Source organism: Botrytis fragariae (assembly GCF_013461495.1).
Source record: "Botrytis fragariae strain BVB16 chromosome Unknown tig00000050, whole genome shotgun sequence".
Lineage (NCBI taxonomy): Eukaryota > Fungi > Ascomycota > Leotiomycetes > Helotiales > Sclerotiniaceae > Botrytis > Botrytis fragariae.
Genome location: NW_023500992.1, coordinates 1,120,144 through 1,136,542, shown reverse-complemented (window position 1 = coordinate 1,136,542; position 16,399 = coordinate 1,120,144). Strand labels below are relative to the sequence as shown.

The following is a 16,399-nucleotide window of genomic DNA, read 5'->3' as shown; positions in this document are numbered from 1 at the left end:
TAAAAGAGTATCATTGGCAAAATGGGGTATAATAATCAGTTTCCTTACCTCCTACCCAAAACGGATAGTGGACTGAAAATTTGCACAAGAATAATAAAATAGAATCCATCGACTTTTTCACATGTCTGATCCAACATTCCCACAACCAATATCCTAGATGTATGTGAATGCAGCGCAGCAACATGCATCGATGTTAAGGCCTAGCACACCACTAACAAAAAGCTTATCGCCCGCCCTTAAAAAGGTATGGGGAATTTAATTTGCGGTTTTCGGACAAAATGGACACGCTCATCCTCACGATAGCATCATTTTTCGCGCCGCTCGGAGCTGAAAGCGGTATCTAGCCATTCATTCGGTTTTGCACGTCTGCGAATGGGGCGCATAATTCTCCTGATTTGCGAACTGGCTTCTTCTCATCAGCGTTAAGAGTATCCGCCGCGGACATCAACCCATTCACACAGTAGCGACGGAGAAATTATCAGCATACCAACTCATCCGTCTCATCTAATTTCACAATGTCTACGGACGTAATAATCACCGTGTCTCTTTTCCCCATGAAATTCAATAAACGTGCCCCACGATGAAAAAAAAGGCCGAAATGGATACCTGTGAGGGATACCTCGGGATCGAAACAGCCAACAAAAGATACGACAGACGAGTAGCTCAAAGTGCTCAAAGGGTACGAGGATAAAAGGACCGGGAGATTTCGGAATCCACTCTGTTAATGTGAAAGTATGGAGATATTTGAGGATCAAGATCCACAATAAAGCCGTCCATCAAATACATGGTATCGTATCGTATGCTATATACTATGCGCAGGTGGGATGATTTTGTAATATCACGTGTCTTTAGATGTCTTTAGATGAAAATTGAAATTAGATGTGAAAATGCACCCACGTGTTTGAAGAGGACAGACAAAAGGAAGTTCGTAGAATCGGAATTAGTTGCGGCAATTGAGAAAGTTTGTTGAGCATCGGAATTAGTGGAAATGTGCGTGAACCGAAACCCCTCGACGATGATTAATTTTAGATGAGGCTGGATGTCTAGACTAGATATCTATCGATCCAATAGATTGAACTACTTGAAGTATTGGATGTATTCTGTGGTGCAATCGATATATTCGAGCACAACTTTCATGCACTGATCTGCTAGGCTTTTTTGCATCTAGATCTGGTCAAAGTCACATAGTCATAACCATGTCATCATCTTTGAGATGATATACCGTAAATCCTGATTTCCCATCCCAATATGAACATGAATCTTGTCTTGATGATCAATAACACATCTGACTTTCGGAACATGGCCTCCGTATCACCACGCACGGTGATATCTCAAACTGCGTTCCTACTTCCATCTCTCCTGTGATCTATCCCTTTCCATCTTCACCTTGATGGCCCAAAATACGGTACAAGGCCTGATTAGGGGGGTCGTGCCTGAGTACGAATTACCCTTTTGGAATTACCCGGCAATGCGGGTGTTCGTTCTTCCCTCCACAAATTAGTCCTGGGGTATGATCGGCCCCGCATTCATCAAAGTTGTGCTTCTTTCTTTTTCCGGCTAGGATTCCCTCAGAGCGCCATTTGAGACCAATATCGTGCAATTTGTGTATCTCTCGTTCACTCGAAATCCAATACATCCCTGGTTAATACAATAATCATTAACTGGGATGAAAATCCTATGAGAGAAGCACCATCCAGTAAGGTTACTTTGTGAATGCCAAATGAATCTACATTATCCTTAGAGGCTCAATTAGATGGAAGACCGGGCGGCCGTTCCATCATTCATCCCCCTTTCCACGCTCGAATAGTATCACTCCGCCGCTGCACATCCGAACAGCCGAATGAACCCCTTTGAAATTAGGGTTTCTGATATTATTTATCGTAAAATTGGTGTGAGAGAAACATGACGATTCACAACCCCATGTTCTCCGGCGAAGCAATCACAGTTCCCCGTTGCATTGATCTTCAATGCATTTGATGCAATACCAAGCGCTCAAATCTACTGGAAACAATATCGAGACTCTCAATGGAGTCTTATTATTCGTGGAGGGGATTTGTGTTTCAAAAGTATGAATATGGAGAACAATCTAATGGGATCTCTTCCTTCAGGGTTATATTTCGATGATGAGTTGTCCGAAGCCTATCTTTCCACGGTAACCATTTACAAAAGGGAAAAGATAAGTAAAGTTCAGTCACTGGACGGGAACGGGAGTAAAAAGACGCGTTTACTGACCCCACAACAAGGATCCTCATTACCCCAGTTCTCAAACCTCAGCTCCCATCCTCCGTACAACCCCCCACGTATAAAACTAATCTTGTGTTTTCGTGAAGGCGTCACTAACTACTGGAAAAAAAACCCTGGTGTGAGACAATCGTATCAGCGTCAGCTGTAACATTGTTAGAAACCCCCATACTGAATCAAGAATGATAGGTATGTAGAGCGCTGACTCTGTTATGCTTAGGTGTACACGGTCGACTGCGCCTCATTTTGGTATACCATATCGTATATTCTCACTTCCCCGAAAGTAGACGTCGTGTTGAATAACGGTTTCGCTGACCCCGACTCGCCGATTTTATGAAGACCAGACCAGGACTACTGTGCAGGTAGCACAAAGGTAACGATGTTAATAATCTGGAGACGCCGGGGTAAACAAATTCGAATACGAGTCAGATTCCGAATGAGCCAGGTTTGGTTCATAACATTTTCATATGTCTCTTCCCACATTGGTCATGGTCATTAAGCCATCTACCAAAACAAGGAAAAGATAAAGCCATTTCTCAATATCTAATAGATAGCAAATGTGAAAAAGATAAGAGAGCAAACTTATTAGAGATAACACCATACCAAATTTTAACATCACCCGCCCTTCAAGTCTCTAGCCCCCAACCCCCAACATGTTCTCATGCTCTCCAAACTGTGCCCCAGGTTTAACTCTCCAGCTTCCGTAACGTCGGCGAAACTGAAAGTCCACCAATTACACTCCGTACACGGTGACGGATTAGCCGAACCCGTGATTTTTCTTCTAGAAGCCCTTTAGAAGGTCGAACAGCCGAAAGCAATCTTGGCGACGAGGATCCTCACCCGCACAAAGACCAAAATAGAAAACAATCAGACTAGGGGTAAAACTACGGCGGATCACAAGAGTCAAACCGATCTTCCTCTTCACATCACATATGAATAGCCTCATTGTCACGAATTTCATTCATCATTACCAACTCATGCAATCTGTCTTCTCTTGAAGAAAACAACAAGGATTTCTCGATTGGTCAGAACATGAAAATCTACTTTAGGTGATTCCTTCGCTTTCGCTCAAAACCTCGGCGGTTGGACATGGAGACCCCACCATTCTGTCCACCATTCAGTCCACCATTCTGTCCACCCTTTACTCCACACTAAGTTAAATCCGCTCGTGCCGGTTCTATCCGCCCAAGCTCCCGGTATCCACCCTTGTTTGAAAGCTCAAATATCTGCAGATCTTGCGTTGCCCAGATACCGGTATGACTCTCGAAAGGGCCAGGGAAAACATGAAGCTATTCCCACGACTAGTTCCAAAATGATCGCCCTCACGAAATTCATAGCTTCCGTCCGTCCCTATCCCTTCAAAGCGCACTTTTCCCAACTTTCCTAAATCCGACGAGATGAAGAAAAAATATGACAAAATAAAGTGGATTCGATCTATTTCCCCGAGATCATGCCTTTAAGCGTGGGGTCTTGGTCCCTTGTCCCTACGTAGCTCGTAGGACGCCGTCACGACATTTCCCATTTTTTGTCTCGGGGCGTTTAGAGTAGATTCTGGAGAAAGCCCACTTTTGCTATCCACTATTCCTGACGTTTCTCTCTCAATGCAAATTTAAATTTGGGTTGGATATTTGACTTGTTGCTGGTTATTGGCCGAAAGGGCACCGAAGAAGGGCCTGTTGTGAAAGACTTTTTGGGGGAGGGGGGGGGGAGTGAAGAGAAAAATTGGAAATTGGGGAATGATGATGATGATGATGAGGATGATGATGAGGGAATGTATGGAGACGATATATCGAGTTAGAAACTTGGGAATATGTAATCACTTGTGCAGGTACGACAGGTAAGCAGGTAGGTTCGCTATTTTGGGGAGCCGCTGTGGAAGGGAAGTTGACATATTCGCGGATGGCTTGGGAACTTTATCTCAATCTTTCTTTCAGATAGAACCTTCCCCTCCTCCTCCTGCTCTCTCCCTTCTCCCATCAAGACCTTCTTGTCTTACGAGAGTCTTGTCGTCATAAACACTCACAGGAGAAAGCCTGAGACCCTCCCATCTTAAATGTGATAAACACGGGGTAATACCGAGCCCTCCCTTTCCGAATCAATGACTCGTTACGAGTCAGTCCGCGTAGGGTATTATGAAACATGAATCTCTCTTGCGTGGCTTGACCGCGAAACTGGAGATGAATTGGGGTTCGCGTGTTTCCTTTTTTTTTTTTTTCCCTCTCCTTCTCTGAAGATTCTTCTCAGAGTTTTCGCAATCTCAACCACCTACCCTGAAAGGTGCTAGAGGACAGCGGGAAAAATTACCTAGGTAGTCTTTCTTGTCAAATCAATATTGGGAAACTCGGCGGGGCAGCGAGAGAAAAAAAAGCTGGAGTGGATCGCCACCGGCGTGTATTGCTTATCAGATAGTGGGGAATTCTCAGAGCAAATACTGTATTAGCTTCCGGAGAAATTTCGTGGGTTTTGCTTGAATAATGGAGGGAGGGAGTGTATTGAATACAGTGGATCCAGCGGATGCCAGATTTCGGGAATCGTGGCTGGTGCTTTTGAGCCATCTTGTACAATGTACTCTGTAGATGAAAATAGCTATTCATGCACGTGTTCAGGGGATTTCGTTGCGGTTCAACAAAGACAACAAAACACCACATCACAGCCGCAGCACAAGAGAGAAAGAAACAAAGCCAGCCAAGGCAATAATTAGACATTCCATTAATGAATACTCCATTGAGAAAATCATCCTCTCCCAATTCCAACACAATAAGGGGGTTTCCATTTCCATGCGGGACCCATCCAGATGCGAAACATATTTTGCCATCTCTGAGTTGTCTTGGAACAATTTCCAAAAACCCCTCCCTTCTCGAGAGTCAATACCCCATCACCCAACCATTGTGTGGCTTGTCTTGTATCTGCTGGGCCTGTCATCTTGGGGGCGAAAGAAATGTACTTCGTGGCCTGTAGTTTGTACCTTTCTTTTTTGGGGCAGGCTGTGGCGCGACTAACTAGTTACTAGACAGGTATGTATGTATGTATGCGGCCAGCGGTTACATTACAGACAATTCAATGAATACGAAGGGATGGGAAATTGAAATTGTATGATTCTTATGGGTTCTTGGTATGTGAGTGAAATGAAGGAACCAGAGAAAGAGATGAAAGAAGAAAGGCAATTGTGAGAAACAAACGTAAAATGTGTGTGTGTACCCCAGGTTTCAATTGCAGAAACCCAAAGAAAGTCAGTTCGACGATCTTCAATCCGTCCGGCGTCCGCAGCACAACGCCTCATTCAAGATCTAGATCCTGTCTCGAAAGTCCCGTACCGTACGGTACAGAGTACAGAGGGTAGATAAACCAGCGTACCCAATCCCCACGAGGAAACGGGAAATGTAATTACAATACAAGGAAATGGAATCCTCCAGGATCCTCATCAAATTGAACACTCCCTCCCCAAACCCCCCCAAACTGTAAATTCTTCACCCCAAGAACTCCGTACTTCTCGTATGAGAAAACTCAAAGCTCGCTCGCTCGCTCGCCTCAGGTACATAATAGGGGAGGAGAAGGGGAGGGAAACACGTAAACCTAGTTAATAACATCGATCATAAGAAGGAATAAGAAAATCCTCCCGAGAGTAGAGTCAAGGAACCTAAAATACAATACAATAAAGTAAGATACAATAAATAAAAGAATCCATCTCTCTATCCGAAGTAACGAATCTGAGATGCGGGAGAAGAATTTATGAATAACAAGGCTGAAATGCATCCCTTGTTTTGGTAGGTTCTCCAAGCAAGATGCTGGGTCATCTGTGTAGAGATATCTTGTTTATTCTGTCTACGGCTTTTCGTGATTTGTGGAATCCGACGAGGTAGATGGAGATCGGTACCCTTGATTTGTCTTGTCTTTCTTGCCATGAGATGAGATGAGATGAGATGATGTGACATAATGCCAAATAACATATTTGCATGCGATACTTTTCGTGATTGCAGAGCGATTCTGTGTCTACGGAGTACACAATACCAGACAGACCAAGCAGTAGATATTTAACTTTCCTTCTCCCTCCAACTTACCTTTGGATGTGAGGATCATCATCATGCTAATGGGGTACCGGTACATCTCATCCACCTCTGGGGATGGGGAAATGCATATTCAGGAACATAGATGAGGCAAGCGCGGAGAGGCTGTATTTCTATTGTTACTATTTGAAGATGGGCTGGCTTGGCTTGAATCAATCATTGTCTGACTGTATTTCTACTGTGAAAAATTCTTTGGGTGAGAAGATTCCACGCCCGGTTAGAGATGCGGTGAGGTAGGCCTGTCCTTGATTCGCGTTTCGTTAATGGGTAGTCGGCGTAGATTGGGTGGTGAGGATGTGATGTTGCTGCGTGTAGTTTTCAGCTGGGAGGGATGGGGGAGAGGCTGGATTGGAGATGTTATGTATGTATGTATGTATGTATGTATGTATGTATGTGTGCGTGGGTGAGTGGCAGTTAGGAGGCTTAGTCATTTTTCTCTCCCATCTTTTAAAGGATGAGAATTATTGAGTATCAAGTACACTCACGACGTCGAATCGGAATGAATCAAGACATGGAAGGAAGGGATGGATGGATTCATTCCCCAATTTCAGGATGATGAGATGTATGCATGAATGAGGGATAGTGATTTGGGAATCTCTGGCGTTTCGTTTTCAGCAGACACTGCCATATTGCAGTACACACATGCGACCACATTCCCCACCCCACGTTTTTGCGCCATGTTGGATTTTCCTCCCTGGTATCATATTTTATTTCTCGTCGTGTACACATGCGGACTGTGCCACCACTACACACATACACATACGCCAACCAGCAAGGGGGACGACGGAGGTCAGACCAAAACTCCTGATTATGCTTTGAAATACTACTTCTGGTGGTATGTACTCTCGCAATGTATTACAATTATTGTGAATCTCATCCATCCACTCCTACTCCCACACAGTAATCATGCTGTAGCATCCAATATAACATTCTCTTACGATTCCGCTGACAAACGAAACGAACGTCGGCAAGATGAAGAGTTAGAGCATCAATGTCTGGTATGTCTCAACATGTGATAGATAGATAGCCATCATCCATAATCCATCCCACAAAAGTTCCAGCGTGTCAAGAAAGAAACGTCTCTAACGGATTTGAGCACCCTGCATTAACATGCTCCGGTACTTATTTTTGTTCGCAAGATTCTTCACATCCTACCTCCGTCCGTACCGAAGTGTACCTGCGGAAACTCTAGCGTTCAGAGTCTTCTGGTTCTCGGAAAGAAGGTGTTCTAGCTCTGCTCGTGCATCTGTAACCATCAGGTCAGATCCGCAGGACGTAGTGAGATTTCTCAGATTTCCCAGCAAACTTCGCAAAGCAAAACACAACTACCGGTGGAGAACGGGTTTCAAGGAAGGAAGGGAAGGGGAAATGGAGGGTTTCTTCATGTGAAAAAAACAGGAGATCGATGACCTCTCATCTCAGACCATGATTCGAATGTTGATCATGTCATACCATTTTTGATTTCTTTATTAATTTTCTCCTTTTTTTTTTTTTCTTTCATGCATCACACTAATATGATGCTCGTCTTGTCTTTGAATATGGGGCCGAGTGTACACGGTACATCATTGAGGAAGAGGAGACTACTGACTACGTATTCTATATATACAGAATACATAATATCCATACATAATACTTTCATCCTGCCTACTAACCAACCGACCAACCTACAAAGTATGCAGCCTCTTCATATCCATCTCGAATCTTACATCTTACTACTCCATTCATATTAGGTAGATGTCAAATTGACAGAATGTAATGAACATGTTGCAAATACGATGGAGATTGACCCGGTGAGATGAGCGAGTAATGGGATAATAATAAGGTTACCCGGGGAAGAGACGAATACGCACGCCATCTTCCACCCCCAACGCGAAAGTTTCAAACGCGGAGTGTGTGGCTTGAGAGAGGAGAGAAAGCGAAAGCGAGTGTGGGCAGTCCTACGTTGACCCTTTAAAGAATCATCCGTCTTATTCTCATGCATCATCATTTTGGGGGTGGTGTCTCTTGCTAATCACCGATTAAATCCTTATTTCGAATTATTACATTAGGGCCAAGAGCAACGCAAAGGAAAGCCGAGCATAAGAGAAGCAGGGCATTATTTAACATTTTCAGCCACCTTTTCTTTCCTACGGAGACCCATGTCGCCCTTTCTTCACGGTACCGCTCATGTCAAGATAGGTAAGTGAGAAGTGTTACAGGATATACGATCAAAAAGAAAAGCAATTGTTGTACAGCGATGTCTCGTGTGGTATTGTAATGTAATGTTATGTATTCGTGTTGTACACAGCCAAGAAAAGGTACATCGACTAACGGTACATGCAGTACCGCACCGCAAAGTCGCAGAAGCGCATAATACCTTATTGCTACATTACCACATTACCAGATGCAGAGAGGAGAGAAGGGGGGGGAGGGATGGATTGAGTATGTAGAAGTAGGTGGTAGGTCGTAGGTAGGCAAGAACAGGAGATGGATGGATAGTTGGCTATGCATGGAAGAGAAGGCAAGAATCGAGGGATAAATCGGAAAGAGAGGATGGAGGATGGAGGATGGAGAATGGAGAATGGAATGACTAATGAGGTATGAATAAATCATAAATAAATCCATGAAATCTTGTGCTTGTTCATAAGGTTATACATATATACATGTAAACATATATACACACTTGATTTTTTCTTTTTTCTTTTTTCTTCAATAATCACCACTCCCTGGTAGTCCCTGACTATCTTTTGTATTTTGTGGGGGTGTGGTTTACTTCTTTTGGCGTTTGTCTGGGGTATAGATAACTGAGTCGTCCTTTCCCTTTGAGGGTTGGAACAAACTTGGAATTATTGGGGGGGGATGAAAGACAGAGATGAAAGAGAGAGAGAGAGAGGAGGGGAGGGGGAGGAAAGTTAAATGATCCCCAGATATCAGATACGATAGGTACGGCTATACTTTGGCGATTTATGATCACATCCTCTCAAGCCCTGTTGGGAGGGAAGGAAGGAAGTCCAGACTGAGATGAAGTAGTGGGTGGTAGTCATAACAAGTCCATGACTCGATTGGAGGAAGTGATGGATGATAGAAGGAAGGAAGGAGGGATACATATCATATATATATATATGTGTGTGTGTGTATGTATGTATGGATGTATGTATATATGTATATATGTATGTGTGTATATATGTATGTATGTATATATGTATGTACACAATCGTACACAATTGTACAAACAGAAAATTACCATCTACATACCTACCTCTGTCTAGGACCTTCCAATCTATTACTACTGCGTCTGTATTCTCCTCTCGTCTTCCTCCGATAGCTGGAGAGATGGATTGTTCCCTATGATTGATGAAAATGGTAACGAAAATGAAAATGAGCTAAAATAGTCTTCTTCCAAATATGTCTCCACGCTAATCCATTTGGAGCAATTCTTCTCGCTCACATAGATAAGAGCCGATCAGAATCCCACCGGACTTGACACAACACACCCACGCCCCCATACCTCTTTTCCTTTTTCTCACTGTCTTCGCTCGCACCAACTAACTAAAACCTACTGAATTACACTACTCTTCACTCTTCACTCTTCACTCTTCACTCTACCACTAATCCCTTTTCTGCCCTCCGACGCTAATTGATTAGTTTTGGTTAATTATTTAATTTTCTTCTCTCCAAGGAAAATAGCCCCATTCCCACCTGAATAAATCCAAATCAGCTTTTGATGATACTGATAATGTAATGCCTTTTTTCATTTGCCATTTCGCACTTACTTCTTTGAGACCCTTCATTTGACTTGGACATAACCTTCTCTCATTCGTATAAGTTGAAAGGCCACCCCCCCCCCTCTTCGGCATATCTTCTCCTCCGTCTTCTACCCCGTCATTTGGATTTTATTGACAGACCAAAAAGAAGAGAGAGAAAAAGATCATATACCCATTCCACGCAAGTCTTCCATCACACACCACACCGTCGTCAAAGTCTTCCCACACGTCTTTCAAGTAAGCATTTCAATGCTCAGTTGAAAAAGGAATTACCACTACAACTACCACCACCACCACCACGACATCTACTCTACTTTCTACCCAGTCACATTACATCTCAACCCATCACTACCCATCACAACCCAACACACCAACTCCAAATTCAATAACAACAATCAGATTCACCGATTGATTTTCAGCCATTAACCTTGGAACAATCCCAAAGCGAATCCACACTAAGGATTTAATCAATACACATTGACACTGACTCCTCCAAAAGTCTCAATTCATTTACTCCCGCTTTCCTCTCCGCTTCGGCCTTACTACAACTGAACATAACCCACTTTATTAAGGCTCACCCACCATTCACTTATATATCACTGACGAATTCCCCCAAATATTCATCGCTCCCCCCCAAAAAAAGTTTTCGGAAATTTTATCCAAAGTCATCTTTGGTCTTTGATTATACTCCCTCTTGCAATATTATCTCGACTCTTCCCACGTACTCTTAAGTCTTGCTGGCTAGGTATCAGACTTCATTGAAGGAATAGGAAAGAAAAGAAAAAAATCGACGTTCGAGATTACAGGATTCGTTGCGGCGGCGATCACATGCAACGCGCTTCTTCAGCAGTAGATTTTAATAGTCTACTGAATCCTCCTCAGTCTACTCAGGAACTGGAACACCAAGCTGCCAGACAGAAATTGGCCATCATCCAACAGCAACAACAACACCAAAGAGAAGCAGAAATGGCTGCCATGAGTATGATGGCACCAACCATGGTCGGGGGACACCATGGAGATGATCGTCAAGATTTACCTCGACCATACAAATGTCCTCTGTGCGAAAAGGCATTTCACCGTCTCGAACATCAAACTAGGCACATTCGAACTCACACGGGTGAGAAACCTCACGCGTGTATGTTTCCTGGCTGCACAAAACGATTTTCCCGTTCGGATGAACTCACTCGACACTCGAGGATACACAACAATCCAAACTCGAGAAGAAGTAACAAGGCACAACAAGCTCCACAAATGGGTGTTGCGATGCATTCAGAGTCGATGGCGACCATGATGCCGCCACCAAACAAGAACATTACTCGATCAGCACCAGCGTCCGCTCTTGGTAGCCCAAATGTTTCACCGCCTCACTCATACTCTTCGTATAGCGGCAACTACCTTTCGAGTCTGAATCCGCATGGAAGAAGTTTAGGAGGAAGCCCAAATAATGGTCAAGCACCGCTCACCGACATCAACATGTTAGCTACTGCGGCGACACAGGTCGAGAGAGAAAGTAGCACAACAGCAACTCATTACTCTCAACACACTCAACCCCGTCATCAACCATATTACAGTCACAGCAGTCACAACAGCAGGAATCATCTTCCTTCGCTTCAAGCTTATGCCATGACGAGAGCGCATTCTCATGAAGAAGATGATCATTATGCTCATCGTCATGCGAAACGTTCCCGCCCAAATTCGCCAATGTCGACTGCACCATCTTCGCCTACATTCTCTCACGATTCTCTTTCCCCAACTCCTGATCACACTCCCCTCGCTACTCCTGCGCATTCTCCTCGTTTGAGACCATTCGGTGGTGGATACGATCTGCCAGGTATCAGAAATCTGTCTCTCCATCATACTCCTGCTCTTGCACCCATGGAGCCTCAACATCTTGATGGTCAATATCATTCTACTGCTACTCCTACCCCGCCAACAACAAGTGCTCCAAGAACAGGTCTTACCATCTCTGATATCATGTCAAGAACGGATGGTAGCACGAGAAAATTACCCGTTCCTCAAGCTCCGGTCGCTGTACAAGATCTTTCGAGTCCGGGTGAAATTGGTTTCAACACAAGTGGGCAGAGCAGTACCACTGGTAGCGTTGCTGGAAATGATCTCGCCGACCGCATGATTTGAGAATGATACACTGGAATAGCCTCCATTTTGGGGAACATTGCAGTTGTGTGATTTTCAATATCCCGTTTAAAAAGCAATGATATTATGAGTATTTCAAACATTTTAATCTGCACCATTATATGGTTATTACTCTATCGGCGTTTGATTATCACGAATCGACACGTGGCAAATAACAGACCATCGTCCCGAATAATATCACCTCATCGAGCCCCTTGTCAACCACCACTCGCGACCTCATCAGAGTCAACATCTCGACTCCTCATTTAACCTTTTCTATGGTTCATTGATTGTTTTCTTTCGCGGCATGGACGGGGTTTTTGGTTGTATACTTAGAGCGGCATTTTCGAAACTATAGACTACCTTTTTTTTTGTTATTGAATCTATTGATTCTGATTCTCCAAATCATGGAGCATCTCACGGCTGGCACAACTTTTTTTTATGTTTGTTTTCATTAGCTTTTTTTATTGTTCACCACGGATTGGAGTGAGGGTTAAGGATGCATTTTCAGCATTCTTTGGGAAGCGTAAACATATCCGGAGGAGGATTTATAGATTTGGGTGACGGTATGGACTGGGGATGGGGAATGGGAATGAATGGGGAAATTCAAGGGAGAAAGAAATATTTCATCCTGATAGTGGCTATGCATGGGGTGGCTGGGGGAGAGTGCAGAGTAGAGCATAGGTATCAGGGGATGAAATGGTGGAAGAGGAAAGTAAAATGATGGAGGGAGTAGCATTTAGCTAGCTTAGTATAGAATTTGGCGGAAACCAAATAATAAGCGATGAAATAAAAACTTTCAATAACCCATTATTTAGATTTTTGGTCATTTGTTGTTTTATGTGAAGAAGTGTCATGTGTCTAGTTTGGGATTGAAAAGGTTTAGTTAGAATCGTTATTGGCTTGTTGTGATTTGATCTGATGTAGGCTTTTCTGGGGTGAACAGTTATACTTTTTTCACTATTGAGACTCACTCTTCCTTATCTTATCTTTGGCTTGATTTACTTTGCTTTGAGTTTGAGACCGTGGTCCTGTCCTGCTGATTGATGGGAGGGGAGGGGAGGAGGGAGGGAGGGGGAGGTTTCTTGAGTCTAGATGTAGATGTAGATGTAGATGTAGATAGATGTATGGGGTGTATGGGATGGAGAAATAATATGATGTGTTTGTGTTTGTGTTTGTGTTGAATTTGAATTCTTCGTGAGGTGGGTGTGGGGGGTGAGTGTGGGTGTGGTCTGGTGGGTAAATGAGTGAGTGTGGGGTGGAGTGGTTTGGTGTAGTGTAGTGTAGTGTACATAGATAAGTAGGTATATGAGAGATAGAGGGGAGGATTGGAGAATGGAGAATGGAGAATGGAGAATACAGATTTTTGGATGCGGATGGGATGGGATGGGATGGGATGGACTGGACTGGGTTATTGGGATGGAGTGTCGAGGAAGATGGCGATTGTAGATTGGATTTTTGATTGGATTGTTGATTGGATTGTAAGATATAAAAAGAACAATCCGGAACCAGCTTTACTGTATCTTTTGTATCTTTTGTATATCTTGACTATATGATCTTTTGATATGATGATATGATGATATATATATATAGCTATGTATGTATGTATGTATGTTGTGTTATTTTCTCTTTTCTTTTCTTCTCGGATGGGTATGAATAATGATATATATGGATGGATAGAGTTTGTCACTGTGTGATGTCAAGGAAAGGGAAGGGATGTGTGTAGGTACGTGTGGAATGGGAATAATCCTATGACTTGGACGAGGTATACCTGCGCTTGGGATTTGTATATGGCATATGTATATGTGTATCTACTCCAGACTCTGTGAGCTTGGGAGTAGCACGGTGGGGATGGGGATGGGGATGGTAGATGGGATGGCGATGGTATGTTGGGGAGTTTGGGGTTTAGAGGGGTGGGAGTTTAGAGGGGACGATAACTTTTATTGGGGTTGTGAGTTATGGTCGGGGGGTTTCTTGTATGTTATGGGGCGAGGAGAGATGATGGGAACGTTGTTGAGGTGGTAGGAGTGATTGGGGTGTTTGCGGTTATAGATTTGGATAGCTTGGTAGATGAACGGGATTGGTGACTGCAGCGCGAATGGGGAATCGAAGGGGGAGAAAGCGAGATCGATGATGATGAGATTCTATTATTCCCTAGCCTCATTACCGAGAAGTCTAGATTCGAGAACGAATCTTTGATCGTAGGGTAGGGATAATTCAAGAATTACACGTGTAAAAGATATGGGAAGTTGGAGGTCGCATCGCATTGGCATGTGTTGAGAAATGGGTAAGCGGAAAAGGAGGGAAAATTAACATGTGAAAATGATGGTTTGTAGGTATGGAAGATGGGAGGTAGTGTACTAGTAAGGTAAGGGATTATTTGAAGAATTCGATACGATATCACGATCACATGTTTTCTGCGAGGATCGTCGTTGAGTAATGCAGAGAAGAGATAAGATAAGATGTGATGTGATGCAATGGAATGATTCGGATGCGGATTTGAAAATACATAATTACTTAGTAGGTAGGTAGGTAGGAGAAGACTAGGGACTTTTCTACTAGTTCACATGATTGGGTGGAAGATATTACTACAATGTGGAGATCAAGGCGCGGGGAACTGAAATATACGGAACTTCTTTCTTTAACCTTACCGTGACGTAGCAGTGCTTGTGTAAACTTCTATATGTACTGGATGCAATGAGATGCACAGGCGAGCGGGATGGGAAAGGAATGAGAATGGTTGAAGGGGAGAGAGAGAAATAGTCTCTGTTGATCCTAGGGGGGGGATGGATACATAGACGTGAGTGTCGGACCGATATGTATACCTAGTGAAGTAGCTTTCGCGAGTGCGGAGCAAGGAAAAAGAGGGAAGAGGAGATGGATAGTTTGTGCCATGGAGAGGAATAGGAAATGTTCCAAATTATTTACGGGTATGAAGGGAGGATGGTGTGATATGCTGGAAGTATCCTGGTGATAAGAAAGTATCTTTTGAAGATATGGTATACGAAATGACTTGTGTGTCGCATGATAACACACATTGACGATGTCGAAAATATCACAATGACGAACAAGGTCTAGATCACATCATGCAAGCTGAAACGAAGACCCGGTTTAAGGATTTGCGTGGATCATTTCCCCTTCAGATCTCATCGGTTTCAGGTCTATTCAGATATGTAAATTATGGTAGAATCCGGATCTCCTTCCGATTGATGGGAAATGTTGTCCGTCAGTCATGGTGTAAGATATATTCTTCATTGATATGGTTGACAATTTGATATCCATGATACGAGATTGCGGAAAATAATCAGAATGTGTTGATAAGTGGAAGGTGTTGATCTATGTGCTGAGTCTAAGAAACACGGTATCCTCGATGTGCTTGAGGAATGCTACGCATGGTTTGAGGAATAGATGGGGGTGTCGTCATGTGCAGTACGATACGGGTCACTATATTTCAGTACTATATTCCGCTTCCTATTCCTCCTATGGAGAAGGACGATCAGTGGATGGGTGTGCTGATGTCTTATAAAATTGCTGTACTCTACCCTTTCCATATCTTCTCCAAATGAGTAGCATCAAATGGATGAATAAGTATCCGCAACATGGATATGCATCCATATAACTCCCGAAAGGGTGTATACCTACTCCGGCACTGTATACCTAGTACTTCTATGTAATTTGCGATACTTGTGAATTTCCAGACTACCTACTTTGTCCCGGGGCCACTCACTATTGATGTCTTGAAGTAGATCGATCATACGTGTGGGTATTGAATACATCACGATACCTGTGTACTCCAAGAACATGTGCGAATAGAAAGTAACATGGCTGGAGATTTATCCAAGGTTCGACGTACCATGTACCATCATCCGATTCACCAGAAGAAGAAAACTCACACAATACAATTAATTGTACATGTACACAAGTGACATCAAGAAACGGTGTCAATATGACAATACTCTCCAACCCCCAACCATACTCACACCAAGCACCTCCAAATCAACGATGTAAAATTACCTGACGATAAAATACGATCTGTCTTGCATACACACAGGGGAAATAAGCGTTACAGTCGCATTCTGTGGCACCGGGCGCAAGCTGAAGTTTCCAGATCCAGGTTCCGCGTTATGGAAACGGTGGGCGCCGGTGCGATTTAACGGGTGAGAAATTAATATTTCTTCAAAGGGGAATTTATCCGCGGTAGGAAATCTTTCTGGGGTA

The 16,399-nt window shown here is 43.4% G+C and overlaps 1 protein-coding gene across 1 annotated transcript; it reads left to right on the top strand.

The window, feature by feature from the left end:
• Positions 1-10,876: 10,876 nt before the first annotated feature.
• On the top strand, positions 10,877-12,184 carry Bfra_004354 (putative c2h2 transcription factor protein; the record flags this gene model as incomplete). The annotated part of the gene is made up of 1 exon (XM_037334761.1): positions 10,877-12,184. The coding sequence occupies one exon, from the start codon at positions 10,877-10,879 to the stop codon at positions 12,182-12,184; it is 1,308 nt and encodes a 435-aa protein (XP_037193295.1).
• Between the last annotated feature and the right edge of the window lie 4,215 nt (positions 12,185-16,399).